The sequence below is a fragment of the Oryctolagus cuniculus genome, chromosome 1 (genome assembly GCF_051225735.1).
Source record: "Oryctolagus cuniculus isolate XC-2025 breed Fujian yellow rabbit chromosome 1, ASM5122573v1, whole genome shotgun sequence".
NCBI classification, from domain to species: Eukaryota; Metazoa; Chordata; class Mammalia; order Lagomorpha; family Leporidae; genus Oryctolagus; species Oryctolagus cuniculus.
This window is the reverse complement of record NC_142867.1, coordinates 4,320,555-4,345,699: the sequence shown is the minus strand read 5'-3', so window position 1 is coordinate 4,345,699 and position 25,145 is coordinate 4,320,555. Positions and strand designations below refer to the sequence as shown.

At 68.7% G+C, this 25,145-nt stretch overlaps 2 protein-coding genes across 9 annotated transcripts; both read left to right on the top strand.

Annotated features, from left to right (window-relative positions):
- Positions 1-5,540: 5,540 nt before the first annotated feature.
- LOC103346087 (aldehyde dehydrogenase family 3 member B1) lies at positions 5,541-18,358 on the top strand. 4 transcript variants are annotated; one of them, XM_089314102.1, is made up of 11 exons: positions 6,542-6,638; positions 7,419-8,437; positions 9,840-10,002; positions 12,568-12,678; positions 12,770-12,890; positions 13,375-13,460; positions 13,551-13,632; positions 14,885-15,271; positions 15,701-15,867; positions 17,187-17,286; positions 18,029-18,358. In XM_089314102.1, the coding sequence occupies exons 3-11, from the start codon at positions 9,841-9,843 to the stop codon at positions 18,217-18,219; spliced, it is 1,407 nt and encodes a 468-aa protein (XP_089170228.1). In that variant the 5' UTR covers positions 6,542-6,638; positions 7,419-8,437; position 9,840; the 3' UTR covers positions 18,220-18,358. The 4 variants fall into 4 exon arrangements, with proteins under 4 accessions (XP_051687051.3, XP_069921812.2, XP_089170228.1 ...); XM_051831091.3 differs by lacking the exons at positions 6,542-6,638; positions 7,419-8,437 and adding an exon at positions 5,541-5,684; XM_070065711.2 differs by lacking the exon at positions 7,419-8,437 and having other exon boundaries at positions 6,533-6,638.
- An 876-nt stretch (positions 18,359-19,234) lies between these two features.
- On the top strand, positions 19,235-23,652 carry NDUFS8 (NADH:ubiquinone oxidoreductase core subunit S8). 5 transcript variants are annotated; one of them, XR_016222036.1, is made up of 7 exons: positions 19,235-19,276; positions 21,218-21,275; positions 21,351-21,401; positions 21,517-21,606; positions 21,688-21,860; positions 22,611-23,072; positions 23,498-23,652. XR_016222036.1 is itself a non-coding variant. In XM_051831099.3 (7 exons), exons 2-7 carry the CDS (start codon positions 21,218-21,220, stop codon positions 23,627-23,629), a joined length of 633 nt encoding a protein of 210 aa, XP_051687059.1. In that variant the 5' UTR covers positions 19,235-19,276; the 3' UTR covers positions 23,630-23,652. The 5 variants fall into 5 exon arrangements, 3 of the variants coding, with proteins under 3 accessions (XP_051687059.1, XP_069922016.1, XP_069922049.1); XR_016222059.1 differs by having other exon boundaries at positions 19,235-19,606; XM_051831099.3 differs by having other exon boundaries at positions 22,944-23,072.
- Positions 23,653-25,145: the final 1,493 nt, after the last annotated feature.

Here is a 25,145-nt window from a genome sequence, read left to right as displayed (position 1 = left end):
GGCCATGGGGCCTTGGGGACAGTGGGGAGGGAGCAGCGGTGTCCGATGCCCCGGGAGGCTGTCCTGTAGAGGGTAGGGGACCGGGCAGTGGCCAGGAGGCAGCAATGGAGTCGTGGACTGGGAGGCCCAGCGTGATTCCCCAGGCTGCCAGGAATGCACCCAAACCTTAACAGAACAGGGCCTTGTGCTGGGGCGCCGGCCGCATCTGCGTCCCTCAGCCCTGGGCCGGGTGCTGGCAGCCTCGTGCTTCCGGCCGAGGACTCGAGGAGCCGGGCTGGAGGTCGCCACCCGTGGGAAACGGGCTGTCCGGGCTGCGGCAGTGGCCATGTGGCAGGGCCTGACTGTGTGGGGTGGGCGGGGCCTGAGTGTGTCCCCTGATGTGGCGGAGCCTGAGTGTGTGCCCTGGTGTGGGCGGGGCCTGAGTGTGCACCCTGGTGTGGGTGGGACCTGAGTGTGGACCCTGGTGTGGGCAGGGCCTGAGTGTGATCTGGAGTGTGTGGGCGGGGCCTGAGTGTGCCCCCAGGTGTGGGTGTTGCCTGAATGTGCACCCTGGTGTGGGTAGGACCTGAGTGTGTGCCCTGGTGTGGGCAGGGCCTGGGTGTGCCCCTGGCGTGTGGGCGGGGACGGAGCGTGCTCCCTGGTGTGGGCGGGGCCTTTGTTCCTGGGGGATGTGGGTGGACCTAAGTGTGCCCCAGGGGTGTGGGCGGGGCCTGAGTGTGCCCCAGGGGTGTGGGCGGGGCCTGAGTGTGCCCCAGGGGTGTGGGCAGGGCCTGAGTGTGCCCCAGGGGTGTGGGCGGAGCCTGAGTGTGCCCTGGGTGCGTGGGTGGGGCCTGAGTGTGTGCCCTGGTGTGGGCAGGGCCTGGGTGTGCCCCGGGCGTGTGGGCGGGGACTGAGCAAGCTCCCTGGTGTGGGCGGGGCCTTTGTGCCCAAGGGATGTGGGCAGAGCCTACGCATGCTCCCTAGTGTGGGCGGGGCCTTTGTTCCTGGGGGATGTGGGCAGGGCCTGAGCGTGCTCCCTGGTGTGGGCGGGGCCTGAGCATGGACCCTGGTGTGGGCGGGGCCTTTGTTCCTGGGGTGCGTGGGCGGGGCCTGAGTGTGCCCTGGGTGCGTGGGCGGGGCCTGAAGTGCTCTGGGGGCGGGAGGGCAAGGCGAGGCTTGTGCCTGGGCTTTCGCTTGTTTTCTGTTGCCAAAACCGCAGGCCGGCGCGTTCCGCAGCTCTCGGCTCTGCAGGTGCACAGTGGAGGCCGCCTCAGCCACGGCCTCCCTGCCGGCGGAGTCGGGTGCAGCCGGGGCGCCACGTGCGGGGCACAGAGCGGTGGCCCTCGTGTGACCGGGACAGGGTGGGGGTCACGGGGCCACACCAGGCTGACCTCATGCCATCCGCTCCAGCGCCCCAGCTTCAGTCCGGCGGCTGGTCCTGATTACCTGTCCTTTGTGAGTGCCCCGCAGGGACTCCACTCCCACGAAGGAACCCCAGGCACACAGGCCCCGCCCACACCAGGCACACTCAGGCAACACCCACACCAGGGGCACACTCAAGTCCCGCCCACACCAGGGCATACACTCAGGCCCCGCCCACATCCCCGGGCACACAGGCCCTGTCCACACCAGGGAGCACACTCAGGCCCCGCCCACACCAGGGAGCACATTCAGGCCTCACCCACAGCAGGGCGCACACTCAGGTCCCGCCCACACCCCCGGGGCACACAGGCCCTGTCCACACCAGGGAGCACACTCAGGCCCCGCCCACACCAGGGAGCACATTCAGGCCTCACCCACAGCAGGGCGCACACTCAGGTCCCGCCCACACCCCCAGGGCACACAGGCCCTGTCCACACCCCCGGAACACACAGGCCCTGTCCACACCAGGGAGCACACTCAGGCCCCGCCCACACCCCTGGGGCACACTCAGGCCCCGCCCACATCCCCGGGCACACAGGCCCTGTCCACACCAGGGAGCACACTCAGGCCCTGTCCACACCCCCGGGGCACACAGACCCTGTCCACACCAGGGCGCACACTCAGGCCCCGCCCACACCAGGGAGCACACTCAGGCCTCACCCACACCAGGGAGCACACTCAGGCCCCGCCCACACCAGGGAGCACACTCAGGCCCCGCCCACACCCCCGGGGCACACAGGCCCCGCCCACACCAGGGCGCACACTCAGGCCCTGTCCACACCCCTGGGGCACACAGGCCCTGTCCACACCAGGGAGCACACTCAGGCCCCGCCCACACCAGGGAGCACACTCAGGCCCCGCCCACACCCCCACGCACACCCCAGCGCCCTGGCTGGAACTCACAGAGCCTGCCCGAGGTGGTCATCCCCGTCACCACCCTGTCAAACCCCGCCTACTTACTGAGCCTGACCCATGCACTCCCTGAGGCTCTGTGTTACAGAAGTGGAGCCCGGGAGGATCCCCACCAGGGATCGGAGCCCCCAGGACCCCCCCACGTTAGGGGCCCTCACCCCTCCACGCACAAACCCCACTGCTCCCTCCGCAGCCGAGGAGAGAGCCCCATAGCAGGAATTCTGCAAATGGGGTGGAGAGAGGGGGGCGAGCTGGACCCCTCCGGTGGGGGGGGCGGGGTGATGGAGGTGACAGGTCCCTGGAGGCCCACAGGGAGGTGGGAGCTGCAGCCAGACCCCACCACCCAGCCCCGTGGGGCACCCGCGCCACCGCTGCCCTGAGCCAGAGAGCAGCTGGGACACAGGGGGGGCGTTTCAGCATGGCCAGGTCCTTCCCCAACTGAAGCAGGTGTGTGTCACCGGGGACACCCAGCGTCAGGTCTGGGGCCCCGCTGGGGGGAGCAGAGCCAGGCCCAGGCCAGAGGCCGGCCACGGGGCAGAGCTCACGGGTGCTGGTGTCTGCTGGGGGGGGGCTGGGGGGGGCAGGGAGGGGGGCCGGGGAGGCCCCAAGCCTAGTGGGTGCTAGTGGGGGCAGCCGGGGGCCCCCAGAGAGCGTGAGGCTCCACTCAGGGACTCCAAAAAGTGCACCCAAAATGGAATTGAGGTAAATTACTTTAAAATATTTTGATTTATTATTTATTTTCATTTTATTTGACAGGCAGACAGAGGTCTTCCACCCTCTGGTTCACTCCCCAAATGCCACAACAGCCAGGGCTGGGCCGGGCAAAGCCGGGAGCCAGGAGCTCCACTTTGGTCTCCTGCGTGAAAGGCAGGGGCGCAGCTACTAGGGCCGTTAGCACACGAGCAGGGAGCCAGACTTGAACCCAGGACTCTGAAGGGTGTGCAGCTGTCGCGAGAGGTGTCTCGGCACCTATAACAAATGCCTGCGCAGAAAGACAAGTGATTTTAGTGTGAACAGTTTCACAATTCATGCAAATGATGGGGTCTTCCAAAAGTTCATGGATGGCCCGGCACTGTGTCGTAGTGGGTAAAGCCACTGCCAGTGGTGCTGCGTCCCATTTGGGTGCTGGTTCGAGTCCCGGCTGCTCCACTACCCATCCAGCTCCCTGCTATGGCCTGGGAAAGCAGTAGAAGATGGCCCAAGTCCTTGGGCCCCTGCACCCGCATGGGCGACCCAGAGGAAGCTCCTGGCTCCCGGCTTTGGACCAGCGCAGCTCTGGCTGTTGCAGTCATTTGGGGAGTGAATCGATGAATGGAAGATCTTTCTCTCTCTCTTTCTCTTCCCCCCCCATAACTCTGCCTTTCAAGTAAATAAATAATTTTTAAAGATTTATTTATTTGAAAGAGTTACACAGAGAGAGAAGGAGAGGCAGAGAGAGAGGAGAGAGAGAGGTCTTCCATCTGCTGGTTCACTCCCCAATTGGCTGCAGTGGCCGGAGCTGTGCTGATCCGAAGCCAGGACCTTGCAGCCTCCTCCTGGTTTCCCACGCGGGTGCAGGGACCCAAGGACTTGGGCCATCTTCCACTGCTTTCCCAGGCCACAGCAGAGAGCTGGATCAGAAGTGGAGCAGCCGGGACTCGAACTGGTACCCATATGGGATGCTGGCACTGCAGGCGGCTGCTCTACCCACTATGCCACAGTGCTGGCCCCAATATATAAAATTTTAAAAGAAAAGAAAATAAATTGCTTGGGCTGGTATGGTTACATAGTGGGTAAAGGTGCCACCTGTGATGTTGGCATCTCATATGGACACTGGTCCATGTCCCCGGCTGCTCCAGTGGGAAAGCAGTAGAAGATGGCCCAAGTGCTGGGCCCCTGCACCCACGTGGGAGACCTGGAAGAAGCTCCTGGCTCCTGGTGTCAGCCTGGCCCAGCCTTGGCCATTGCAGCAACTGGGGAGTGAACCAGTGGATGGAAGACCCCTGTCTCTTCCTCTCTCGCTGAAACTCTGACTTTCAAATAAATGAATCAGAAGAAGAAGGAGGAGGAGGAGGAAAGAAATTGGCGTATGCGGTAGTAGAAGGTGGCAGACCCCAAGCCTGCAGGGTCAGGTGGGTGCTGGGTGTGCCCCCAGCGAGGTGAGCTGCAGATGCTGCCCTCCGCCCATGCCCCGCCCCTGGTACAAGTGTCCAGGAACCAGGCTGCTGCTTTTGTCTGAGATAGGAGGTTCCTTGGAGCTGTACGAGGACCCGGCCCCCCTGAGCAAGCTCCAGGCACCTGGGGCGTGCTGCGGGCGGGGAGGCAGCCCCGTCTGGGTTTGAATCCCTGTGTCCCCGCTGTGTGGCCCTGCCGAGTCACCGCACCTCTCTGAATGGGAGGTCTCAGTTGTAAGGCACAACTTGAGCCTCCACCAGGGGACAGTGGGGGCGGCGTGGGAGCAGTTCCAGGCCCACGGCTGCGGGCCGCCTCACTCACTGCGGGACGTGTCCCATCACGGACCCCATTTCATGGGTGGGAGCACGGAGGACGCAGCCCAAGGTCACACAGGTAAGCGACCGGCCGAGGACTGGAACCAGACCCGGCCCGCAGCCCGCCCGTGCCAGGTGCTGGGCCGTGGGCCCCGAGGTCTCGCCCGAGTCGGCACCGGTTCTCCCAGCCTGGCGTTCACAGGACAACACGGGGGCAGGACCGCAGGAGCGTGGCCCTGTGTCCCCAGGCCACGACCTCGGCCCGCGGCCACCACAGCACCCACCCAGGCTGGCGCTGGGCCTGGCTCCGGGGTCCCCAGTGGTCCCAGCTCTCCTCGGCGCCATCGCTCCCAGGCTGTCCACCCTCTGAGGCCTGAGGACCCTCGCGAGAGAGCAGGGACTGGTCCTGTGCCCTGAGACCCGGTGGAACCCGGGCAGGGTGCTTCAGACCCTGTCCCTGGAAGACAGCGTCCTTGGGGCCTCCTCCCAGGCCGCCCCTGAATCATGACGAGCTCGGCCCCTGCAGGGGGACCCCCTGGCCAGGGAGAGGGCCCAACGCTCCTCCCACTCACCGGTACCTCCCCACGTGGATCCATGACTTGCTGTGTGACCCTAGGCCAGTGGCTGCCCCTCTCTGGGCCCCGCTCCTGGCCCGGAGCTGCAGGCTCAGCCCCAGCCCGGCCCCGCCTGTCACTCGCTCTGCCTTTGCCGCTGCCTGGCTCTGCTCCAGAGATCAGCCGAGCAGGACTGTCACATGCCATGCCACGTGACAGGCGGTGGCTGGGGGCTCCATCCCCTGCAAGCAGGCCCAGGGCCTCTGCGCCCCTCACCCCTGCCCCAGCCGACAGTCCTCCTGGGGCTCCCACCGCGGGCGAGGACCGGCAGCCCTCCACGCCCTCCCAGGTAGGCCGGGGCACCGGAGCAGGCAGAGATGAGCGTCTCCCAGGAGCCAGGTCGGCGCAGAGGCCCTGGGGCCAGGAGCCCAGGGAGACCCAGGGCACTGGCAACCGAGCGGGGGGACGGGAGCAGCACTGGCACAAAGGGTGCCCCTCCCAGCCCGTAACCCAACCGGCAGCCTGTCCGACACCTGCGCTGTTCGGGGCTCATCCCCTTTGTGCTGGCTCCGACAGGTGTGCCTAGGGTGGGGCGGGGGCCGGGGCAGGAGGGGGCGGCCCCCAGCACAGCCCCAGCGGAGGAGCGGCGGGACCTTGGAGGCAGCATGGGGAGCACTGTCGCGGGGGCCAGAGGCGACACCCGAGGTCAGCCCCAGCCGGGCGCACGCAAAGCCAGCCCCCCGGGGCCCGGGGCGGGGGTTGGGGGGCTCCACACCCTCTCGGCCCGTTTGCTTTGTGAGACGTCGGGTTTCAGGGGTGTCTTGAGTTCCGATGACACAGTGCTCTGGGGGGCGGTGCCGAGAGACACAGATACGTGGGGTTGGGACATGGAGCGGGCAGGCGGTGGATGTGGACTTCGGCCAGTCTGGGGTCTGACCTCTTCGCTTTGGGGAAACTGAGGGTCACTCACCGTGGGGGACGCCTTAGGGGAAGTCTCGGCACGGGGAGCAGAGCCGGCTCTGCTGTCCCCCAGGCGCTGGGTTCCGAGCTCAGACCTGCTGTGCGGCCCTGACCCCGTGCTGGCCATCTCTGGGCCCCAGTGTCTCCCTGTGGTCCAGGAAGTTCCTGAGGGCAGCTGAGGCTGAATCTCAGCCCACAGCCTCCGCCTGGCCGGGAGCCGAGGCCGGGCACGAGGCCAGAGCCGCCCCGCCCAGGGGCTGGCCCGGCGTTGGACATTTCATAACCGCAGAGTGGCCGGGCAGAGCAGGGACGGCCAGCAGCACTCAGAGCGGCGGGGCCCCAGGTACAGTGTCCCCGGGAAGGCTGGGGCGGCCGGACGGGCAGTCGGGGCAGGGGTCCAGCCCAACGACTCCGGGCTGCTGGTCGCCCTGGTGGGCCTGGCCTCTCGGGTGCACACACAGGCCTGCCTTGTCCCTGGAGGAGCCCAGCAGCCGCCAGACAGCGAAAAAAGGGAAGGAGGAGGAGGAGGAGGGGCCCAGGCCGGGCTGACCACACATCCCACAGGGAGCCAAGGGATCCGGGACGTGGGGGGCTGCATGCACGCGGGGCCTGGGCAGTGCCCAGGAGAGACTTCTGAGCTGTGGACTTTGTCACAGTGCTGGGAGGGAGGAACCAGGCAGACGGCCCCGCCTCGCGGGGACCCGAGGACCTGTGGGGGCCTGGAGCTCGGCCTGACCCACGGCCACAGCGACACCTCTGTCCCCGCCTCCCCCAGCCCCCATGGGAGGGAGGGAGGAAGGGAGGGGCTGCCGCCCCCACTGTGGGCGACCCCGTGAGCATCCCAGAAGGCTGAAGGCCAGGGGATGAGAACGGGGACCCGGGACAGCGGGCAGTGGGGCCTGGGGAGGCTTCAGGCTGACCCGGGACCCCAGCCCGCAGCCCCCAGGGGCACTCCTCTCCATCACCTGTGCCCCCGCCCCTCCTCCGTCTCAAGTTGATGTCCTGACCTCCCCACCGCACCCACGCTGGGTCCAGGCCCCTCAGGGCCCCCGCCAGCCCCACCCCCACCCCAGGGCATCCGGTCTGAGCCATGGCGACTGAGCTTTGGGCCACTCTGCTCCAGGTGGCCGTGGGAAGTCCCCATTTCACAGACGGGCAGAGAGCGACCAGCCCGAGGCCTCCTGCTGACACCTGTCGCTAGGATTCGACCCAGGGGAAGACGGTGGTGGGATGCTCCGGAGGCCCCTGGGATGCAGCCCCCGTGACGGGCCAGGGCGAGCCCTCCAGCAGGACCCCACCCCGCCTGCCCCTCTTCCGTGCACAACTCCGTCACCCCGGGGAGCACCCACGCGGCACAGGCTGCACCTGGTGGTTGTAGAAGAAGCCCAAGGCCTGAGGCGGGAGGGGGAGTGGCTGGTCCTGCCAGCCCACCCCAGGGGGGCACCCATTCCCACCCTATCGTCACCAGGACCCTGAGGCCCGAGGCTCCCGTGCCCCAGCGCTCACCCTGAGCAGGAATGGGGGGGCTCGGACGCCCAGCTGGCTCTCAGAGGCGTGGCAGGGAGTGAAAATGGCCGGGGGTCCTTCCTCCGCTGCTGACCGCCGGAGCCCCCTGGACCCCGGCCGCCCCTCCCCGGGACCGCCCTGCTCCTGCCCAGCGGGGGAGCGGGTCAGGGAGGTTGGGGGGGCTGCCCAGTGTGCTGGGCGCCTTGTCCTTCCTCTGCCTCCCTCCTCCTACAACGCAGTGGCTCGTGGGCCCCCCCGGGCTGTTGCCGTGGGCAGGCACGGGCAGAACTCGTGTGGCCTGTGCCGGGGCCGGGGCTTGGGGCCTCACGCCTGCAGTGACTGCTTGGTTCCCTTGAAGGTCGCAGGCCCGGGTCCCCCCAGACCGTGGGCAGCAGGCAGCCCGGCACCTCTGCTTGCCTGCCCCGGGCCTGGCTCCCACCCCCCAGCTGCGCACGCTGGGGCTCGGCCGGCCTCCGTGTTGCTAGGCATGGGTGCTGGAATGTTCCCTGCAGGCTCCACCCACAGAGTGCCCCTGCCCCCCGGGCACACCCTTGCATTTCTGTGGGTGCCCCGCAGGGACTCCTGAAGACGGGGGCGGCGCACGCTTTGCCTTGGCACCGTCCACAGGAGTCTGAGGTGAGGGCGGGGCCGGCGGGAGCCAGGCAGCTGGCAGGGTCGGGACCCCCAGGCTGAGCTCACGGGCCACTCAGTCCTGACCCCAGTCCCCGCGCTGTCGGCAACCCTGCCGTACAGCTGAAGAAACTGAGGCAGAGGCGGGGGAGGGGGCAGAGGCTGGAGAGGGGGGCAGAGGTGGGGACGGGGGCAGAGGCGGGGACGGGGGCAGAGCCGGGGGACGAGCGCCGGGGGTGGCTCTGGAGGCGGCCGGGCTCGTGTCTGCCGGCCCTCGGCGGTGGCCTCTCCGGGGGCCGTGGTGCCTGTCCCCAGCTCCCAGCCGGGGCAGCTGGGTGTGACCTGGGCCTGCAGCACTCAGCCGGGCACAGCTGTGGGCACCTGCTCCCACAGCGGTCGGGCCAGGCCGTCCAGCGGGTGAGAGCAGGCTCAGTCCTCAGGTGGCTGCGGGGAGACTCAGGCTGTGTGGACAGCCTCAGTGGTCTCTCCCCTCATGAACACCCTGTCCCCCATGGAGCCATCACATCCCAACAGAGGAGGCAGCTGGGGCACTGAGACCCACGTAATGGGCTCAGCCAGCCAAGAGGGCTCTGCCTCCCCGGGCACAGAGGGACAAGTGGGCAGAGGGCAACCAGGTACTTGCCACCCAGTGTGACTAGGTACAGTGGGGGGCACCAAGGGGCCGCTAGGAAAGTAGGTGAGGGAGTAATCAGGGTGGGCTGCCTGGAGAAGGCACCAGCCAGGCTGAGACTGGAAGGGAAGGTGTCAGAGGGAAGGGTCCTGGGCACCAGGCCGAGGAGTGAGTGCGTCAGAGCGTGCCCCTGACGAGGCTCAGGTAAACAGCTGGGGCCCAGGGGAGCGTCAGGGCCCCCGCCCGGCCCGCCAGCCCTGGCTGCAACCGACAGCATGATGGCACACAGGCCCCTGGCCCCTTGCTCTCCCCTCCCCCATCACCTCCCCCTCGGACCCCTGCAGCCTGTGGGGGGGTCCTGACTCTTTCCCCTTCTGCCAGGGACAGGCGGCCACAGCCGAGGTCACCTGGGCCTATGAGCCACCCCTGGTGGCCAGGACGCCCTGGGCAGCGTCCCGGGCTGGGGGCGGGGCAGAGTTCTGAGTGTTTGGACATGGTGGCCATGGTGGCCGTGGGTGGCGTCTCGATAGTGTCACTCATGCCAGGCAACAGTGGAGCTGGGAGGGCCCTGGGCTCAGCCCTGCAGCAGGAGGGGCGTGGCCTGTGCTGAGGGGGTGGCCCGGGGTCCCTGTGGGTGCACCCATGCATGTGTGTGCGTGCACTGTGTGTGTCAGCCCCAGGGGCTGCAGACAGCCGGCGGGGGGTCCCGTGGCTTGTGGGGGTGCCCGTGAGCCCCGCGGGTGCTGACTGCCCCGTTCCCGCCCCCCACACCCGCAGGATGGAGCCCTTGGAGGACCGGCTGCAGCGGCTGCGGGAGGCCTTCGACGCGGGGCGCACGCGGCCGGCCGAGTTCCGGGCTACGCAGCTCCGGGGCCTGAGCCGCTTCCTGCAGGAGAACAGGCAGCTCCTGCAGGCCGCGCTGGCCCAGGACCTGCACAAGGTGGGCGGCAGGGGCGCGGCGGGGCGGGGACGGCTGCACACCCACGAGGGGCGCCCAAGGGCCGGCACGTCCGGCTCCGTCCCCGGGCCAGGAGCTGCCGCTGGCACCCTCTCACTCACTCATCCATCGCATACCCACTCATTCACCCATCTGCACGCTCGTCCATCCATCCACATACCCACTCATTCATGCATTCACCCACCCACTCATTCATTCATTCACGCACCCACTCATTCACGCACCCACTCATTCATTCATTCGCCCACTCATTCATTCATCCACCCACTCATTCATTCATTCACCCACTCATTCACCCATCTGCACGCTCATCCATCCATCCACATACCCATCCACCATCCGCATACCCACTCATTCATGCATTCACCCACCCACTCATTCATTCACCCACTCACTCATTCACCCACTCACTCACTCATTCACCCACTCACTCATTCACCCACTCATTCATTCACCCACTCACTCATTCACCCACTCATTCATTCACCCACTCATTCATTCACCCACTCATTCACCCATCTGCACTCTCATCCATCCATCCACATACCCATCCACCATCCGCATACCCACTCATTCATGCATTCACCCACCCACTCATTCATTCACCCACTCATTCATGCATTCACCCACCCACTCATTCATTCACCCACTCACTCATTCACCCACTCACTCATTCACCCACTCACTCATTCACCCACTCACTCATTCACCCACTCATTCATTCACCCACTCATTCACCCATCTGCACTCTCATCCATCCACATACCCATCCACCATTGCATACCCACTCATTCATGCATTCACCCACCCACTCATTCATTCACCCACTCATTCATGCATTCACCCACCCACTCATTCATTCATTCACGCACCCACTCATTCATTCATTCGCCCACTCATTCATTCACCCGCCCACTCATTCATTCACCCACTCATTCATTCATTCTCCCACTCATTCATTCACCTGTGCACCCATTCATCACCTGCACTCATTCATTCTCTCGTTCATCTCCACAAACACCCGTTGTGCACCTGCTATGTTTGGGATCTCTGCTGAGCTCCAGGGATACAGAGGGGAATGTGACGCCGTCCAGTGCCTGTAGAGCTGAGCATTCGGCCGCGGACCGCTGGACCACACGCTGGGCAGCCACAGGCCCCACAGAAGGTCTTAGTGTGGACAGGGAGAGAGGCAGGGAACTCAGTGGACTCTGGGTGCTGTGGGCACCGCGGCCTCTGAACCCAGGCGAGCTGAGGGCTGAGCCCCTCTCCGTGTGGGCAGCAGCCTCAGAACACCTGGCCCTGTGGCCACCCCCCCAGCCCCCGGCCCCAACAAGGCCCACCCGCTGGACTCCGGGAGCTGCCCCCGGCTGCTCTCTGCGGACGTCCCCTGCTGTGGCTTCAAAGGCCACGGTGTCACAGCCCCTCCCCTCCCCTGCCGGCTCCCTGGGAACTGACCCCCCCACCGGACACACCCCTTGGGCCGCAGCCAGCCTGAGCCTGAGCCCCGCTTGCGCTATCTGGTCCCTTTTCTCTCTCGGCTCCGATTTCACCTCCGGACTCCGGGAAGGAGCCTGGCCGCACAAAGGGATCAGCAGCCCAGAAAATTGTAGCATCTGCCCACTTAACCCCCACGGCCCTCCTTGTAGGGCAGCAGCCCCCCGAGGAGACGCCGAGAAGGCCAGGGTGGGAGCCTGGCTCCAAACCGCCACCTGCCCACAGCAGGGCGCTCGGCAGGGCGTGGAAGGCAGCACGAGGCTGGCCGGCTCGGAGCGGCGGCTGGGACACAGGGGCAGCGGAAAGCGGGCCTGTGCTGGGGGTGCTGGGGGCCACGGCCCCCTCCCCTCCAGCCGCAGCCTTGCCACGCCCCCCCTCCTCGGGCCTTGGCCCGCCCTGCCCCCGGGGCCATCAGCTGGCACCGCAGTGGCAGGGAGACAGCCTGGGGCCAGCGTCCCTGCCAGTGGCCTTTGGCCGCCTGCAGCCTTCGGGCTGGTCTCTGAGGGACAGAGATCAGGACAATGTCCCTATTGAGTGCTGTCCCCTCCTGACTCCTGCCCCTGCGCCCCAGGCTGTGATGGCGGCAGCGTGGCCGTGCCCGGTCTCTGTGAGTCCTGCGTCAAAGGCTGCCAGGCTGCCCACCCCAGGGCCGCCCAGGAGCCCAGCCCCTTCACCTCACCTGCACTGTTCCCTGCAAAGCAGGACAGACCAAGACTTTGCGCCTGCTGCCCGGAACACTGCACCTCCTGACCCCACGGGCGCCCTGCTTGCCTTAGACCACGGCTCAAATGTCACCTCTTGCCTCGGCTGACCGTCTCTCCCTCTCTCCCTCTCTCTCTCTCTCTCTCTCTCTCTCACACACACACACACAGGATGCACAGTCAGGCACACCCATGCCCCGCCCCCACTCCAGGTGTCGCCAGCCCCCACGTGTCCCGGGCACCTGTCCCATCCTCCTGGGGCTGTCCCTGGCACGGGAAGGGAGTGAGCCAGGGGTGCAGGCCTGGCCCACGCCTCCGGCCACCTGCTCACGCTGGGCCCCCTCCCCCACAGTCGGCCTTCGAGGCGGAGGTGTCCGAGCTGGGCATCAGCCTGGGCGAGATCAAGCTGGCCCTCAGGAAGTTGCGGGCCTGGAGCCAAGACGAGCGCGTGCCCAGGAACCTGGTGAGCTGGCGGGGGCGGGGCCTGGCTGCCCCCTGGGGGCCTCTCTGGGCTGGGGGTGGGCGCCCTGCACTTCACCCCGGTTTCCCGGCAGGCCACTCAGCTGGACTCCGCCTTCATCCGGAAGGAGCCCTACGGCCTGGTGCTCATCATCGCCCCCTGGAACTACCCCGTGAACCTGACGCTGGTGCCCCTGGTGGGGGCCATCGCCGCAGGTGAGAGCCGCCCCTCGCCCGCCCGCGGAGCCTGGCGGCCGTGGCAGAATGGCACAGTGGTCCCACTGGGTGCGTGTCCCTGCGCTGATGAACTCAGATCTGCCATGGTGCCACCTCTCTGAGCCGTTGCCAGCTGAAAACGGGTGAGGCTGGCGCCTGCCTGCCCAATAGCGGGGGGGTGAGCCCAGATGCGTGAGGGCAGGTGTACGAGCCCAAGTGTGTGACCAAGTGTGTGTGACCAGGTGTGTGACCAGGTGTGTGAGGCCAGGTGTGTGACCAGGTGTGTGACCAAGTGTGTGTGACCAGGTGTGTGACCAGGTGTGTGAGGCCAGGTGTGTGACCAGGTGTGTGTGACCAGGTGTGTGACCAGGTGTGTGAGGGCAGGTGTGTGAAGCCAGGTGTGTGACCAGGTGTGTGACCAGGTGTGTGTGTGAGGGCGGGTGTGGGCCGGGCCTCCCCATCCCTCCCCTCCCCCCACACACAGGGAACTGCGTGGTGCTAAAGCCCTCGGAAATTAGTAAGGGCACGGAGAAGGTGCTGGCCGAGGTGCTGCCCCGGTACCTGGACCAGGTGAGGGTGGCCCTGCCCCCGCGCAGCCAGTGCCCCCACCCCCGCCTGCCCCAGGACCTGCCCCTGAGCCCAGCTCCCCCCCCACCCCAGAGCTGCTTCACCGTGGTGCTGGGGGGCCCCGAGGAGACCGGGCAGCTGCTGGAACACAGATTCGACTACATCTTCTTCACGGGTGAGGCCAGGGGCGGGGGCTCTCGCCGGGCACTCGGGTCTGCAAGGCAGCGAGGCAGACAGGCGGGGGGTGGGGGGAGAGGGGGCGGGTGCTGGGTGGGAGTGCCGGGGCTCCTTCCCCTCTCTCTCTCTCTCTCTCTGTCTCTCTCTCTCGGAGCAGCCCTAGATGCCAGGAGTCCCATGTCCAAGGCCATAGCCCACTCAGCCACCCACAGTGTCAGGAACCACTGTGGCCGCCCATGCATGCTCCGCCCCCGGCCCCCAGGCCCTCCCTGCGGGTCCCTGGGGTTAGTCCACATGGAGGCCGGCAGAGCTGGCCAGGACCTGCCGCCATCCCCGAGCCTTCCGCAGGCCTGGGCCTCCGTGCCCATGAGTGGACAGTCCCCAGGTCGCACAGCTGCCCAAGGCCGAGTGGGGCACAGCACGAAGTCCTCCATCACAGCAGTGGCCCTGGGAATGCGCCCCCTCTCTCCCAGGCGCCCCCTGCTCGGGGGTGACTCGGGGAGCGCAGACCGTGGGCCAGACACGGCCTGGGGGGCATGCAGGGGCCAGAAGATCAAGACCTCCTGAGCCTGCCTCTAAGCAGGCGCTGCGTCTGGACTGGGGGCTGCGGGCGGGGGAGCTGAGGGCATGTGCACAGGAGGGAGCAGGGAGACCCCCGCCAGACCGGGTGGGCTTTGTGCTGCGGCTCCTATGGGAAGAATGGCCGCGGCCATGCGGACAGGAAGGCAGGCAGCACAGGACACGGGGCTGGGCGCTGGGAAGGCTCAGGCCCGAGGCGGCGTGCAGGCCAGACGCGGGCTGCAGACATGAGGTCAGCCGGGTGGGTGTGCAGACGCCCGTGCCCTTGAGACCTGGTCACTTCACACCAGGGGGCCTGGGAGGGTGGCGGGGCTGCTGGGTCAGCTCCCAGGGCAAATGGACACAAATGCCGGCCAGGCCAAAAGCTGGCCCCTGGCCTTGGGTGATAAGTGGTCCCCGAGGGTTCTAGGGGGGAGGCTGGATGGGCTAGGGGCAGAGCTGCACTCAGAGCCACCTGCGAGGTGAGCAGGGTCGGGGCAGGCAGGGGGAAGTTGCGGGGCAGAGTGGTGGCCGCTGTGTGCTCGCCTTGCCGGAGGCTCCTGTGTCCTGAGGCTGGTCCAGGGGGACATGAGCAGGTCCCGGGCTGCAGGGGACAGCAGGTGGCCAGGAGAGGCCCGGATCAGCTCCAACCTCGGGAGGACCCCCAGGCCACTGCTTTCTCTCCATGCCAGGGAGCCCCCGTGTGGGCAAGATCGTCATGGCGGCCGCTGCCAAGCACCTGACACCCGTCACCCTGGAGCTGGGCGGCAAGAACCCCTGCTACGTGGACGACAACTGCGACCCGCAGACCGTGGCCAACCGCGTGGCCTGGTTCCGCTACTTCAACGCCGGCCAGACCTGCGTGGCCCCCGACTACGTGCTGTGCAGCCCCGAGACGCGGGAGCGCCTGCTGCCCGCCCTGCAGCAGGCCATCACCCGTTTCTACGGCGACGACCCCCAGCGCTCCCCCAACCTGGGCCGCATCATCAACCAGAAGCAGTTCCGGCGGCTCCAGGCCCTGCTGGGCTGCGGCCGCGTGGCCATCGGCGGCCAGAGCGACGAGAGCCAGCGCTACATCGGTGAGCCCCTCTCCTCGCCCAGCCCCCGGGGCCGGGACCCCGCCAGGCCGGACCACACCCCCAAACCGGGGCCCTGCTGCTCGAGCCCAGGCCACGGCCACAGCTCTGGTGCCACGATTTGGTGGCCTAAGGCTCCGCTCAGCGTGGCCGGGGCTGGACTTCCTCCCCGCCACACCCTGGGCCATGCGTCTGCCCAGTGCCAGGCCAGGCTCTCAACACCTGCCCCTCCCCCACCCCGTGACCCCGATCCTGCCAGCCCAGCCCCAGGCTCTAAGCGAGCCCCCACCTCCTGAGCTCAGGACGGCCTGGGTGTGACCTCCGCCTCCAGGGCCCTAAGACCCCGTCCTCCCCACCGGCCCCCCGCCCACTACTGCACCCAGCCCCCTGCCCCAGGGGCCGGGCCGAGGTCTGAGCCGCCCGTGCCCGCAGCGCCCACGGTGCTGGTGGACGTGCAGGAGGCGGAGCCGGTCATGCAGGAGGAGATCTTCGGGCCCATCCTGCCCATCCTGACGGTGAGCGGCCTGGACGAGGCCGTCGCCTTCATCAACCGCCGGGAGAAGCCCCTGGCCCTGTACGCCTTCTCCAACAGCAGCCAGGTGGGCCCTGCGGGCTGGGGGTGGGGAACAGGTGACAGCAGGGGGTCAGGCCCCTCGGGGCAGCTGGGGCAGCTGCAGGACTCCCCGGCATGGGCCTCTTGGCTCCATCCCCGCCCATGTCCTGGGAGCAGCCTCTCCCCCCTCCACCTCCCACCCCAGCCAGGGCCCCTCCAGGGTAGCCCCCACCTGCGTGTCCCTCACCCGGGGCCCAGTGGCTTGAAGGTGGCGCGGTGGGGGTAGGGGATGAGGGGATGATGTAACACAGGAAGCACTCTGGTCTCCGCGTGGGACAGGTTGGGGGCCTCAAAGGCACAGGGTGTGTCTCCAGCTTAGCACACACCAGACACCACCTGTCTCCACCCAGCCAGCGCTCAGCCGACTCCCCCCGCCCCAATCGATGGTTTAGAAGTGTCTTATCTGGGGAGCAGCCCAGACTGACAGAGGGCTGCAGTGTCGAGGGCCCGAGCGCCCGGGCTGGGGCTTGGCGGAGACCCCACGGAGGCCGGCAGGGTTCCCTGGGGCCCATGTGCAGCCAGCGATCGGCTTCAGTCCCCGTCCAGGCTGCGGCCCGCAGGGCTCTGCGCTGCAGGGTCCCGGGTGCCCTCTCCCGGCTTTGGAAGCCGCAGGTCTCTAAGCCTCGCCCACCTGCTGAGGGCATCCCCCGGACTCCTCGGGAGATCTCTCCTGCCATGATTACCTGGCTTTGGGGCAGAATCCAAGGCCAGGCTTGGGCCTGCCCCTGTCGTGCCCCCGACTGGCACCAACCCCACCCCGCCCCAGCCAAGCAGTCCCAGGCCCCACCCGACTCCAGGGGCCCTCCAGGAGGCCCAGGCTTCCCCGCTGAGGGGCGGCCGCCCTTGGTGGCTCTCAGTGCCAGGGCACACGGCAGCGGCACAGGACGCACCCAGTGCTCTCCGCGGTCCTGCCCTGTTGCTAATGCTGGTCCCTAGGCCTCCCCACTGGGGGAGGGGCCCACTTCCTCCTGTCGCCCACCTCTCACTCTGCAAATGAACCCACGGGCTGAGGACGCAGGGCCTCGCGAGCTGGGTGCAGGTGCAGCTGCGTCCCAGGGCTTAGCGGCCGCTGGTCTCTGGGCACCACTGTCGGGGGCTGGGGGGTCTGTTTGCCTGCACCCCCGGAACACAACAGCCACGTCACGCAGGGCCCTGCACGTCCCCACACCAGGCGGGGGCTGGCGAGAGGTGGCTGCAGAGACACCCCCAGCCCGCCTGCAGCCCCCTCACGGAGCTCAGCCCGCACGCACGGGGCAGCCTCCCCAGGCCTGCGGCCAGCGCCTGCCCACTTGCGCTTCCTCCCAGGTGGTGAGGCAGGTGCTGGAGCGGACCAGCAGCGGGGGCTTCTGCGGCAACGACGGCTTCATGCACATGACCTTGGCCAGCCTGCCCTTCGGAGGAGTGGGTAGGTGACAGCGTCCGGACAAGGCCGCCCGGCCTCCGGCTCCCACACCCACCTGTGCCCGCACAGCGGGGGCATCACGGCCATGACTGCGCTGCGCCGCCTGCCCCGGGTGGGGGGCCGCGGGAGGGAGCTGCCCGCCCGACCCACACGCGGCCACCAGCTTCAGCCAGGGCGGCCACTTCCTCTGAGACCAGGCCCCCTCCACCTGACAAGCAGGGGACAGTGGGGCGGGTCTCTGGGCGAATCCGGCTCCGGCCTGTCCTGGAGCCTGCTGCTCCAGACACACTGGGCCCAGCCCAGGTCCCGGACAAGCCCCAGGTCTCCCGTCCCTTCCCTCCTGGCGGTCACTCCCTCCGGGACGCCCCTGCTGCACCCAGGCCGTGTCCCCGGGCCTCCCTGGTCAGAGCCCTCCCGGTGCCCAGCCAGGCTGCACCACTCAACGCTTGCTCAGCCCACGGCCGGGGGCAGGGCGCACTGCCACCCCTTGTCACGGGGAGGGGCCGAGGTACAAGAGGCCACCGCTGGCTTGTGGCAGGGCCGGGGATCAGGTCCAGGAGCCGCCTGGACCTTGGCACCTGCTGTCCGCTGCTGTCTGAGCCGGTGCTGGCGCCAGGCTAGGGTTCAGTCCTGCCTCACGCCCAGCGACTGGACGGATGGGGGACCCGAGGAAGGGGTGGGCGCCCGCGGCTGCGCAGGGCAGGGCCCGGGCCGCCCGAGGCGCTGACCGCCGCGTCTCGCGCAGGCCACAGCGGCATGGGCAGCTACCACGGCAGGTTCTCCTTCGACACCTTCTCGCACCGCCGCGCCTGCCTGCTGCGCAGCCCGGGCTTGGAGAAGCTCAACGAGCTCCGCTACCCGCCCTACTCGCCGGGCCGCCTGCGCGCGCTGCTGCGGGCCATGGACGAGCGCAGCTGCGCCTGCGCGCTGCTCTGAGCCCCGCGCCGCGCCGCGCAGCGCCAGCCACCCGCCCCAGCCTCAGTTTCCCCATCTGCGCCCGGGCCCCCGAGGTGCCGCACGGCGGTGCCTCCCGGGGCTGTTACTGGGATTAAAGCGGGGAGCCGTGGCCCCGAGGCCGGCGTCCGTGTGGTCTCTCCTGCCGGGCCGGTGGGGCTGATGGCGGGGTCTCCCTTGCCCGCGGCCCCCCGAGCTTGTCCCACTCTGGACTCAGCCCCCCACATCGGGGGGTCCCACCCATTTGGAGCCCCTGCTAGACTCCATCCCATGCACAAGTCGCCACACGCAGGGCCCCAGTGCACCGCCGGTCCTCCAGTCGCCAGGGCCCGTCCTCGACCACAGGACCTTTGCGCACGCCCCAGACAAGCCCCCCTCTGCCTTTCTCCTAGCCCTCCTCCAGGAAGCCCCCCACCCCGACCAGCGCCCCCGACTTCCCGAGGCCTCTCAACCACAGAATCCACGCGAACACAGACAGGTGGAGAGGCGGGGCGCCTGTGTTACACACACCGGGGCCACACCCCGCAGCTCTAGGGCCTGCGGGGTCACCAGACGCGTCCGTGCCTCAGTTTCCCCGTCTGCAAATTCAGGCGGGGTTGCCGTGAGGACTAGATACTCGCAGTCACTACCAGGCGGCGGTTCCCACCGTCGCCGCCACCTTTACCGTTTTAAACGCAGCCGCCCACACCTAGACCACCCGCCCAGTCTGCAGCGCCCCCAACTCCCCAAGCCACAGCCTGCACCACGCCCCGGATGTCCCGCCTCCAGAGGCTCGCGGGTCCTCGTTTATTGGCCTCCTGGAACCAACATGGCGGCGCCCTATGAACCTTCAAGAGCCCGCCGCCTCTCAGCCAACCAGAGGAGAGATGTTTCCGGGTCTCGCCTCTTACGTCAGGGTACTGGCCAATCAGACCACAACACAGAGGAGCGGCGCTAAGTAAGTGAAGCCAGCCGGCCCAATGGCAGAGTCCCAGAGCGTAGGCTCCGCCTCCCGGCTGACCGGCCGGCTGGAGCCGAGAAGGAGCCGCAGCGCCGCGAGGTGGGTTTCGGGGCTCGGCCGTAAACGGCAGGCCGGGGTGGCGCGGCGCCGGGGGCGAGCGCGGTGTCCTCGTCGCCCCCGCCAGCTCCGCGCCCGGACTCCCTGTCGGCTCTCCCGCAGCCCGGGGCCTCCGCGTCCTTCAGCGTGGAGCCGACTGACCGGGAAGCCAGTGCTGGCGGGCGCATGCGCCGCCCGGCCCCCTCCTGCGTCCGTGGGGTCAGAGGTCACGGGGAAGGTCGCGGGTGGGCTCCCTGGCGCTGAAGTCAGTGGTCAAACGGAGTGACCCCGCTGGAGGCCACAGGTCACAGAGCCCCGGCCTGGCGCCCACAGGTGCGCGGACGCGTGGCCGAGCGAGGCCGGTGACGTCACCCGCCCAAGGTCACTCGGCCGGCTGGGGACGGTGCCGGGAGGGCCTTCGTGGGGGAAGGGGTTCCGGCCCGGTGGGCTCCGCGTTGTGCGGTTACCCCCCGCCACCCGCACCCATAGCCGGTGCCCGCACGGTCGGCCCGGTACCCGCGGTGGCAGGGCTGCCCGCACCCATAGCCGGTGCCCGCACGGTCGGCCCGGTACCCGCGGTGGCAGGGCCGCCCGCACCCATAGCCGGTGCCCGCACGGTCGGCCCGGTACCCGCGGTGGCAGGGCCGCCCGCACCCATAGCCGGTGCCCGCACGGTCGGCCCGGTACCCGCGGTGGCAGGGCTGCCCGCACCCATAGCCGGTGCCCGCACGGTCGGCCCGGTACCCGCGGTGACAGGGCCGCCCGCACCCATACCCGGTGCCCGCACCCATAGCCGGTGCCCGCACCCATAGCCAGTGCCCACACCCATAGCCGGTGCCCGCACCCATAGCCGGTGCCCGCTTCCCGTCGCAGCTTCCAGTGAATGCACACCGTGGGGGCAGCAGGTGGATGCCTGCCAGCCACGTGGGAGCCTGAGTTGCAGGCTCCCGCCTTCGCCAAGCCCAGCCCCAGCTGTGGCAGCCTTCTGGGGGTCCAAATCTGCCTGCACCGCTCTCTCTGCCTTTCGAATAAATAGTTTTGTTTTGTTTTTTTTTTTAACAAAGGAGGTGGGGTCGGTGGAACTTGGGGTCCGTGGGGGCTCCTCGCAGAGCCGGCTCAGGGTGCAGGGCTGGGCTGGGCCGTGCCGCCCTGGGGACCGGAGGGTGTCCTGTCCCTAACAGGAACGGGTGGCCCGGGGACCCGGGGACCCTGCAGGCCCATAGCTGCTGGGGGGGGCAGATCCGGAGCCCACCCAAGCCTCCCTTCCGATGCCCCCGTTACCAGAGAATGGCAGGGTTCTTGTCTTCGCGCAAGAAAGAATTCAGGCGTGAGACGGAGTAGTGGAAAGTAAAAGTAACAAAGTTTATTAGGGCAGGGACGTCCGTAAGGACGGATGGGCACCTCTCCAGACAGGACCTGGGAGAGAGAGCCCAGTCGCTCGGACAGGGGGAGGAGCGGGTTACATGGTTGAGAGGAGAGATCAGACCCGGGCAGGCGGGCGGGCGGCTCAGCAGAGAGGCCGAGGGCTGAGCGCCGTCCGGTTGAGGCGGGGTTTTAAGGGGAGGATCCGGTTGAGGCCGGGGTTTTGAGGGGATGGGTCTCTGTCTTCACACGTCTCCTCCTGAGACAAGGACTTTATGGCTGTAGATACTAAGAAGCTCCTAGCTAGTTTTCCCCCGAAGGTATCAGACAGGAGGGAGCCTCGCTGGCGCCATCCTGGGTTCAGAGGCAGGGTGAGCAGGCCCCTGGGGAATGGGGGTCAGAGCAGGGTGTTTGAGATGCAGACACTGGGCTGCTCCGGGAGACTGGAAGATTCGGCAGGCAGAAGGGGCGGGGCCCCCACCTGGCAGGTTATCGGGTCGAAGGGGGCGGGGCTGGACATAGCCGTCTTTAGGGCTGTCACACACACCCGCTCATATCTGATTTCCTGCCTAACACCCCTAGATGCGCCGCCTGCCGACGCCCACGCTGCTGCGGGCCCTGGCCCGGGCCGCCCGTGCAGGTAGGACAGGGAGCTTCCCGGGGGTGGGGGTGGGGGTGCCGGGCACGGGGTCATGGCCCGGCCTCCTCTCTGCAGGACCCCCGAGTGGCAGAAGCCTGCACAGCAGCCCCGTGGCCGCCACCTACAGTGAGTGCCCCGTCCACCTGGGCCCTGCTGCTGGCTGGGGAGTCGGGGGAGGGGGAGTGGGGAGGGGCTCCCAGGCCCGGGCCCCTCTCTAGCCCCCTCGCCGGCCTCCCTGCAGAGTACGTGAACGCCCAGGAGGCCGCCATGGACATGAAGTCCGTGACGGACCAGGCGGCCCGGACCCTGATGTGGACGGAGCTCTTCCGAGGTGGGTGCTGGGGGCGGGGGGCGGGGCGGGCGCCGGCGTGGGGCGGAGGGGCGCTCCCCGACCACGCTGCGCTGCCCCCAGGGCTGGGCATGACCCTGAGCTACCTGTTCCGGGAGCCGGCCACCATCAACTACCCGTTTGAGAAGGGCCCGCTGAGCCCACGCTTCCGGGGCGAGCACGCCCTGCGCCGGTACCCGTCGGGGGAGGAGCGCTGCATCGCCTGCAAGCTGTGCGAGGCCGTGTGCCCCGCCCAGGTGAGCCCACCCGCCCCCGTGTGCCCCCCAGGTGAGCCCCGCCCCGCCCCCGTGTGCCCCCCAGGTGAGCCCCATCCCACCCAGGTGAGCCCACCCCGCCCCCGTGTGCCCCCCAGGTGAGCCCTGCCTCTGTGAGCCTCATCCTGTCCCACCCAGTGTCTCGCAGGCCCAGCCCAGGCGCTCCCGGTCCTGCCTGGGGTCCTGTGGGGGGTGTGGCGCAGGCACAGTGCCCAGCAGAGCCCGGACAGGCACGGCCCTCTCTGCGCCCACTCCGGGTGGCTCTGGCCTGGTCCTGGCCCGTTTCTAGCCTGGGGGGCCTTGGCCGTGGGGGCCCGTGCAGCCGCCCAGCACCCCTGCAGCGGGGCAGTGACAGCGTCCTGGCTTGTGTGGCGTGAGTGCTGCCACGGGCGGGGCCTGTGTCACCTCGCTGGCTCCTTACGGCAGCCCCAGGAGGTAGCAAGTGCGCCTGTTTAAGAAATAAACAAGACTGATTGACTTGGAAGGCAGAGCGGGAGAGAGGGAGCGATGTGCCACCCACTGATTCACTCCCCAAGTGGCCTCAACGCCCAGGGCCAAAGCCAGGAGCCTCCCCTGGGTCTCCCCGGTGGGTGCAGGGCCCACGCCGTCCTCCGCTGGTTTCCCAGGCGCATTAGCAGGGAGCTGGATCATAGAGGAGCAGCCGGGACTCGAACCGGCGCCCATATGGGATGCCGGCGCCGCAGGTGGCAGCCCCTGCTCCCATTTCTGTAGGCATAAGAAGAGGAGCCCCAGCCACAGTCCCAGGTAGTGGGCTGACCTTCCTGGGGCGCCCCCGGCCACGCCTCCCCCTGCCGACCCTTGGGAGCTGGGGGTTCAGGGCGGGCCTGCAAGGCCGCCTCGCTCTGGGAGAGTCAGCCTCTCTGGTCTCAGCTCTCGTCCGTCTAGCGGGCCGGCCAGGCCTCCGCGACAGGTCAGCACACCGCAGTCGCCGCGGCTCGGGCGGGGGAGACGCGGGCACAGGAGGAGGCTGGGAGCGCTGAGGGCATCCGGGCAGGCACCGGGCGGGGGCGGGCGGCGCAGCAGTGCCCTGGCCACTCCCCCCAGGCCATCACCATCGAGGCCGAGCCCAGGGCCGACGGCAGCCGCCGCACCACGCGCTACGACATCGACATGACCAAGTGCATCTACTGCGGCTTCTGCCAGGAGGCCTGCCCCGTGGACGCCATTGTGGAGGTGGGCGGGCGCTGGGCGGGCGGGGGCGGGGCAGAGCTGAGGGCGGGGCCTCACCCGCGCCACCTGCACCCCAGGGCCCCAACTTCGAGCCATCGTGGAGGTGGGCGGGCGGGGGCGGGGCAGGGCTGAGGGCGGGGCCTCACCCGCGCCGCCTGCACCCCGGGGCCCCAACTTCGAGCCATCGTGGAGGTGGGCGGGCGGGGGCGGGGCAAGGCTGAGGGCGGGGCCTCACCCGCGCCGCCTGCACCCCAGGGCCCCAACTTCGAGCCATCGTGGAGGTGGGCGGGCGCTGGGCGGGCGGGGGCGGGGCCTCACCCTTGCCGCCTGCACCCCAGGGCCCCAACTTCGAGCCATCGTGGAGGTGGGCAGGGGCTGGGCGGGGCAGGGCTGAGGGCGGGGCCTCACCCGCGCCGCCTGCACCCCAGGGCCCCAACTTCGAGTTCTCCACGGAGACGCACGAGGAGCTGCTGTACAACAAGGAGAAGCTGCTGAACAACGGGGACAAGTGGGAGGCCGAGATCTCGGCCAACATCCAGGCCGACTTCCTCTACCGCTGACACAATAAAGCGCTCCCACCCGCCGGCGCCTCCTGTCCTGCGTCGGGGCCCACCAGGGACACCCTGCGGCCAGCCCCGCCAGCCCTGGCGCCCGCCTCTCGAGAGGGCGTCTTCCCCGGGGGTAGCCGTGCCCGAGCCGGCCCGCCCTCTCGGCTGAGATGGGCCGGGTGACCCAGCAGGGAAGCGGAGAAGCGGAAGCCGCCGTGGGAGTGACCGTCACGAGGCGGTGACCCCGGCCCCGCTGCCTCTGAGCTGGCCTGGCCTCCCGCCACATCCCCTTTCTGCCCCAAGTTCCCCAGGCCCGTTTGCAGCCGCTCAGGGCTTCCTGCTCCGCGTGTCCCGAGGCGGCCCCCTGTGCGAGGGCCTGAGCGTGGTGCGGGGTGTCCCGGCCCAGAGGGGGAGGCCCCGTGCCAGGGCTCACGGCTCCAGTCTGTGGACAGTGCGCGTGTCCCGAGGCGGCCCCCTGCGCGAGGGCCTGAGCGTGGTGCGGGGTGTCCTGGCCCAGAGGGGGAGGCCCCGTGCCAGGGCTCACGGCTCCAGTCTGTGGACAGTGCGCGTGTCCCGAGGCGGCCCCCTGCGCGAGGGCCTGAGCGTGGTGCGGGGTGTCCTGGCCCAGAGGGGGAGGCCCCGTGCCAGGGCTCACAGCTCCAGTCTGTGGACAGTGCGCGTGTCCCGAGGCGGCCCCCTGCGCGAGGGCCTGAGCGTGGTGCGGGGTGTCCCGGCCCAGAGGGGGAGGCCCCGTGCCAGGGCTCACGGCTCCAGTCTGTGGACAGCGCGTGTCCCGAGGCGGCCCCCTGCGCGAGGGCCTGAGCGTGGTGCGGGGTGTCCCGGCCCAGAGGGGGAGGCCCTGTGCCAGGGCTCACGGCTCCAGTCTGGACTGCGCGCGTGGAGACGCCCAGACGGGCACAGTATGCAGCCGCCAGGGCTCTGGGGAGGCTGGGGGCCTGGGGCCCAGCCTGGCTGCATGCCTGCATTCTGTGGGGGTGGGCACGAGGGTGAGGCGAAGCCCGGGCCTGGGGGTGCTCACGTGTGGGTGAGCCACTGGCGGGAGGAGGAAGCCGGCAGCCCTGGGTGGCCTGAGTGAGGTTTTCCAGTCCAGCAGAGCAGCTGTGGGCTCCGTGAAACAGGGCGCCCCCTTCCGCCCGCCGTGAGGCCCTGCCGCGGCCCCGGCCAGTGAGGCCCTGGCTGCGACTGTTTCCAGGCCTGGCTCTGGGGCTCCCTTTGCCCCCCCAGGGGCCCCTTTTCACTGTGTGGGTTCAAAGATGACCAGGGCTGGGGCCCCCTTTCCCACCAGGCCCAGGGGCCGCAGGTCCGCTCAGAGACCTGATGCACCCCGTGGAGCAGTGGGGTCCCCGTGCCCCCACACTGTGCTCCCAGGAGGATCCGCAGGCCAGCCCGGGCCGGACCCTGAGCAGACAGCACGCCGGACGGCACGGGCCCCGGTGGCCAGAAGCGAGGGACCCTAGGGAGAGGGGTGCCGGGCCCAGGTTGGGGCCCCCCCAGCGTAGGCGCCGCG

Excerpts from the sequence above, each read along its gene's own strand:
- NDUFS8 (XM_051831099.3), top strand. The coding sequence starts at position 21,218 with ATGCGCCGCCTGCCGACGCCCACGCTGCTGCGGGCCCTGGCCCGGGCC. Across the intron at positions 21,402-21,516 it reads CCCCGTGGCCGCCACCTACA|AGTACGTGAACGCCCAGGAG; the intron begins GTGAGTGCCCCG and ends GCCTCCCTGCAG. Across the intron at positions 23,073-23,497 it reads CCGTGGACGCCATTGTGGAG|GGCCCCAACTTCGAGTTCTC; the intron begins GTGGGCGGGCGC and ends CCTGCACCCCAG.
- LOC103346087 (XM_051831091.3), top strand. The coding sequence starts at position 9,841 with ATGGAGCCCTTGGAGGACCGGCTGCAGCGGCTGCGGGAGGCCTTCGAC. Across the intron at positions 13,461-13,550 it reads TGCCCCGGTACCTGGACCAG|AGCTGCTTCACCGTGGTGCT; the intron begins GTGAGGGTGGCC and ends CCCCCACCCCAG. Across the intron at positions 17,287-18,028 it reads CCTGCCCTTCGGAGGAGTGG|GCCACAGCGGCATGGGCAGC; the intron begins GTAGGTGACAGC and ends CGTCTCGCGCAG.